The sequence below is a fragment of the Poecilia formosa genome, unplaced genomic scaffold (genome assembly GCF_000485575.1).
Source record: "Poecilia formosa unplaced genomic scaffold, Poecilia_formosa-5.1.2 Scaffold107, whole genome shotgun sequence".
NCBI lineage: Eukaryota > Metazoa > Chordata > Actinopteri > Cyprinodontiformes > Poeciliidae > Poecilia > Poecilia formosa.
The window spans coordinates 1571500-1577499 of NW_006800046.1; the positions used below are offsets into that span (position 1 = coordinate 1571500).

General features: G+C 39.0%; 1 protein-coding gene across 1 annotated transcript in view; it reads left to right on the top strand.

The window, feature by feature from the left end:
* The window catches only part of csmd2 (CUB and Sushi multiple domains 2), a 240351-nt gene that overhangs the window by 165744 nt on the left and 68607 nt on the right, over positions 1 to 6000 (top strand). The window contains exons 27-30 of the mRNA XM_016675164.1: positions 1619 to 1821; positions 1955 to 2146; positions 2390 to 2528; positions 2723 to 2910. Of these exons, the coding sequence (XP_016530650.1) occupies positions 1619 to 1821; positions 1955 to 2146; positions 2390 to 2528; positions 2723 to 2910 (722 nt within the window). The remainder of the gene's footprint in view (positions 1 to 1618; positions 1822 to 1954; positions 2147 to 2389; positions 2529 to 2722; positions 2911 to 6000) is intronic.

Genomic DNA, 6000 nt, shown 5'->3' on the forward strand with positions numbered 1-6000 from the left:
CCTTTTTAATTTAAATCACTTAATATGACACACCCTGTAAGGAAAATATCTTTGGGCATATTTGTGAAAAAAAAAAAAAAAAAACAAGAAAAAATTATTAATATATACACTGAATTTCAGTGCATCTTTGCAAACAGATGGTGTTTTTTTTTTATTAAAAAAAATATTTTTTTCATCTCATTAATGGTTCTCTAGTTGCGATTAACTTAATGATTTTCCACTATGTTTTTCCTTGTGAATAATGTTTTCAGGGGAATGTTATCTACAAGGGTGCTAAATACATCCATAGTTGTGGCACGCATTTTAAGAATTTTGAAAACTCTGTCTCTTGTCTTTCTCTTCACTACTACAGGCTACCTTAGTCATATGAAATACCACTAAAATTAATAAAAATAGCTATATAAGGATTGTTCAAGTCACTGCAAAGCATTGGTTGAATGCTTTTACCTTTTGCATCACATGCAGCTCAGCACAGTTGCAACCTAATGATTTATTTCTCTTCCCACTGTTGCTCTTCACTTGTTAGATCAGACTTTGTTCTGTTCTCAGAGAAAAAAAAAATAGACAAACAAAAGGTACATTCCATAGAAGCTGACATGAGCTAACCCACTTTTATAATTAGTTGCAGGCATTGTGGACTTCTGCTGTGAATGCTGTTTTCAATAAGGACCCAAAGAAAGAGAGTACCAGATATAGTATTTATTTATTTATTTATTTATTTATTTTTTTGCCTAGCTGAGCCTGTCCACAGTATCCTTTGAAATGCTCCAACACAAATACTTAAGCAGTATATTATTACGAATGCACTGCGGTTATGCCGGTGCACGTACACGAACCGGCACACAGCTTTTCAGATCCATCGGACCACCAGCTGGCTGACAGCTGTCTGGGCCAAATTGAATGGGAGATATTTTGACAGCATCATCTTTTTGGCATCTCGACTGACTTTAAAATGCTGCTGCAGACTTATTGCTTTGACTGACACTGTGGACTCGTTGTTGAATGTCCCTAATCTGATTCATGTGATCCTCCTTATAATAGTATATGTTTCCCCTCATTTGTGCTAAGCGCAGACTGGTTTCCTGTCTTCAATTTTCTTTAATCACAATGTTACTTTTATAGTAACTTCACAGTGTCCTTCAAATGTACTATACGTTTTCAACGTTTTTGTGTTTTGTGGGGGTTAAACCCACAAACTTCAATGCATTTCATCAACATTTTTTGTCACAATCATGTGAGAAAAATATTGTACAAATTGCTCTGTAGAAGCATCTGTCATGGTTGTTCCATCTCCAAGTCATTTGAGGTGTCTTTTCTACCAACTTTGGCCATTTGAAAGTGAAATATTTTCTGTCTTGATTGCTAAACAGCTCAAGTTCAGGTAGACTATATGAGAAGCACCTTGCAAACATCAATTTTCAAGTGATTCCACAGGCTCTCAATCAACTTGAAGAAATTCTGCCTGTTTGAGAGTACAAGTTAATATAAATTCATACAAATGGACATTTGGATTGCACGTCATCATGAGTGAAACAATAAGCACATCTTCTTTGACTCTTACTGTCCAATTTTATATCATACTTGACAGCTACTGTATCTTCTTTTTCCCTCTTTTCAGTCTGCATTTTCTGGTCTTCCACACGGAGGAGGTCCACGATGTGCTTCGGATCTGGGACGGTCCACAGGACGGGGGAGTCCTGCTGAGGGAGCTGAGTGGGTCGGCGTTGCCCCCGGACACTCACAGCACCTTTAACACGATCACTTTGCAGTTCACCACGGACTTTTTTACCAGCAAGCAAGGCTTTGCTTTGCAGTTTTCTGGTGAGCAATGAAAATTCAGCAACCGGATTGGAGGTTTATAACACGAATCATCTTCCATGACATAGTTATGCCATCACATTAGCTTTTTTTTTCCATATTGTTTCAATGATCTAGTGCCTGCTTGCTCTTGCAGTCTCTACGGCGACCTCCTGCAATGACCCGGGCATGCCCACTAACGGCACCCGCGGCGGCGACAGCCGGGAGCCCGGGGACCACGTGGTGTTCCAGTGTGATCCCGGCTACGTCCTGCAGGGGGCCACCAGAATCACGTGCACAGAGATCAATGGTCGCTTCTTCTGGCAGCCAGACCCCCCAACATGCACAGGTACTCTGTAAACACAGCATGCAGCAATTAATTATGCTCAACTTCTCTGAATTGACATCAGCACTTATCTGAATGTTATCACACACTTATCAAAGCTGAGTAGCGATGCCTAATTGTGTTATACTTGCTCTTCCTAGCTTGCTAATTGCAACGCATAACACAAATTATAATAACATTTTTAGAATTTATGTCAAACAATATATTTTCTACATTTTGTAAATATTTGTTTTTCTCTTCCCATAGCTCCGTGTGGTGGGAACCTAACCGGTCCAAGTGGGCTGATTCTGTCTCCAGACTATCCTGAACCTTACCCACATGGAAGAGAGTGTGACTGGAGAGTTACCGTCACACAGGACTATGTCATTTCGCTCAGCTTTAACCAGTAAGCTTTGTCAGCATAGAAAATATTGCATAATGTGCAATACCATATTCCCACAACAGTTGTAACTGCAGGACTTGATAAACGATTAAGCTTATAGGCTACTTGTCTGATATAAGTTAGATGTGAGAATTTTGCGCTACTTATTCATGCAGCAAACGTCCAGATTCCTTTTTAATGCGACTGTCTCTAACCAGTTTCAGCCTGGAGCCCAGTTATGACTTCTTGCATATCTATGATGGGCCAGACTCCCTGAGCCCCTTGTTGGGTAGTTTCTATGGCACCGATGTTCCAGATCGCATCGAGAGCAGCTCCAACACGCTCTTCATGGCATTCCGCAGCGACGCCTCCCTCAGCAGCAACGGATTTGTGCTGCAGTATACAGGTACAAACTTTTGGTTAGACCAGGATTCTACAACCTACAGCTGCAGAGCGACATGTGGCCCTTTGGCCCCCTCTCCTCTGTGGCTTTTACTAAACCAGAAAGGAAATGCAACAAGAAATTGTAATTTTGGGAGTTTCTCTGCAAGTTAGTATGAAAAATCAGGTTTTTAAAAGTAACTAGCTTTGAACTATGCAACCTGTCTTGCCTTTCCCCCCAAAGTTTTAGAAAGGATTTTTACTGTTCCAAAAACTAAAATTAGAAATAAATTTTGATTTACATTTATTAACTTTCATGATAAAACATGTTATGTTTCACATAATTACAGTAGCGCATTCTTTTTTGCTGTTTTAGGCATGTTTTATTTTGTAGTAGCAGTGGAAAAAGTGGCTCTTTAAATAGAAAAGGTTGCTAACCACTGGGTTAATCAAACATGGCTTTGAACCGGACCGGTCTGTGTCTCCATGAAGTTTCTACTCTCTAGTGTCTTAACTAAGCTGTGAATTTTGAACAGGATTGGTGCCTATATGCTTGAACAATTCCTGTTTTAAGTTATTCTGGCAGATTGAGAATTGAGTCTCAGATTCTTGCAGATTCTTTATTTAAAACCTCATCAGAAATCATCTGCTATAAACCTATGGGGAAACATGTATTTGCCTTTTAAAAATGGGCTAAAAACTTTTTAAGATCTCTTAAAATTTGGAGCTGGAAAAGTATGTTACAATTTTAGAAACGCGTAACATTCCTGGTCTGCTCAGTGGTGGTGGTATCGACGCATACGTCGTAGCCTGCTAACGCATATAATTACGAAAATTAAAAGCTGACAATCTGCATGGTTAAGCTGTTTTTGATCAGTGCAGCTGCACAAAAGGCTTCCAATAAATTAAAGCGAGCAGCATTTTGTTGTCTCGTGTCAGAGCTTGGCTGACCGCAGCACATTGTTTGGGGAGGTTTAGATTTATGTGCTCATGTAAGGCACACTGTACTGCTTATCTATTGCAAAATTATAACAGAAGTCCTTGAAAGAGGGCCAGCGTTATTCTAGCATAGCACATCGATGTGCTTTGCATTCGTTTCTCGTCCTTATTGAAGGGGAGACCTTAGCGTCCGAGTGTGAAAAGCCATTTCCTTACAAATATACAGATGCTGACCAAGCTTTAAATTAGACAGGGCATCTTTATTTAGGTCTTCTTGCTTGAGGGAGCAGTATTAAAACTTCCCAAATCTCACAGCCTCAATTAGAATTGTTTAAGGTATCAGACACTTAACCGACTCCAAATCAACCCTGAGTTCTCTGCTTTCGGACTGGGTTCTGGTCTAAATAAGAAAATTGGGGGATTTTTATATCAGTGTACGCTTGTGCAACCACAGTACAGCAATTCATTTGCAACCCCTCCCCTCTCCCAAAAATAAAAAAAATAAAAATAGAAAACTGTGTTACAGAGCCTGCTTTTTAACTCACTCCCAGCAATATTCACTGCGGTGTGTGATACCGAGTGTGATTATTGTATGGCCAATCTGGAAGAGCAGATGGACCCAGTGTGTTGCACAGGGAAAAAATACCTCCTTCACCCCACTTCCAATTCTCCACACTAATGAACCATAACCAAATAATCCATAAATTACCTCCTCGGTTTCAGAGAAGCAACATGGCACAAAGACGCATTTAGCTCAGATTTTCGGGTAAGTTTTGGAAAGAGATCAGCAAGTTGATGCTTTGGCCCAGATAGTTATTGGTCAGGCCACCGCTACAATGTAATTATCATAGATCCATGCTGTTCTGTCAGCCACTAGACCACACAGTTTTTACGGCTTTTTGTTTCTGTGTTCGGAGCTCTTTCACTGTCGCCAAGGGAACGGTACGACTGAAATATTTTTCCATCTCTAAGACGAGGTTGAATAAAACCCACGTAAATTCAGACATTTTTTTCATTTTATTTTTTTTTTTATACCGTCTACTATGGATGGTTCAGGGTGTAAATCTGTTAAATTCTGCAACAGGTGCCCATAGTCACAGACCACATTCAGTTTTATTACCCTGTAAGTCTAAATTATTGGTTTGTGCCTGGTCAGCTCCCCAGGCAGGTGCTTAAATAACACACATTTACCCAAAGTGACACGTCCTCACCTATAAAACTGAATTAGAAATGTGATTCATCATAAAACGTGCGACACTCACTTTTAACATCTGAAAGTTGCAGCAAATATCTCTATTAAACTGACTACGTTGCACTGTATTGTAGCTGTTTTGTGATGTACACGGAAGAAAGTCCTGGGATGAATAAAATATTTAATTTTGCTATTAAGTTAGAATGAAAATCCTCTGAATAAATGGTGCTCTGCAAAAATATTCATATCTCAGACTTTTTCAGACTTTGTCATGCTACAGATATAAACTTTGTTACTAGAACTTTGCGATTGACCAGCAAAAATAGTTCATAATTGAAGTGAAAGGAAAATTATATCCATAACGCAGGAAGTGCTCTTGCAGGGTAAAATCTGTTGACGTTCTTTTTCTAGAATACCTCAAGCTTACAGTCTTAGTTCCAGTTGTGATCTGTGAAAATCTATTTAGCAACCGATTCCTAACTAGATTTAGTTTTGTTAGTTTTTGACTGGACAAATACATGAGTATATTTTTTATCTGATGCCTTTCATTGCAGCTCTTTCTGTATGTTTGTGGTTATATTCCAGTCAAGAGGAGGAGAAGAAAACTTTCACCCTAGGTTCAAGTATTTTGCAGCCTCTAAGAGGTTTTCATCCAGAATTGCTCTATATTTACCTTCAAACATTTTTCATCAACTCTAACCAACTTCCCTATCTTTGGCCAATAAAAGCATCCCATAGCATAATACTGCCTCCCCAATTTTAAAATCTTTATTTGTAAAATATTTGAGTCTTTGTCATGTCGTTTTCAGCTTTGACATAAAATCCACATAAAATACTTTGACTTCCTTGGTTGCAACAAAAAGGATATTGGAGCAACTATGCATTTGCAAGATGCAGGACAATTAATGACAGTACATAAAGGTTATGTGAACTTCACATGTATTTAATAACGCCAGACATGAGACACATAATCTGTTAACTTTT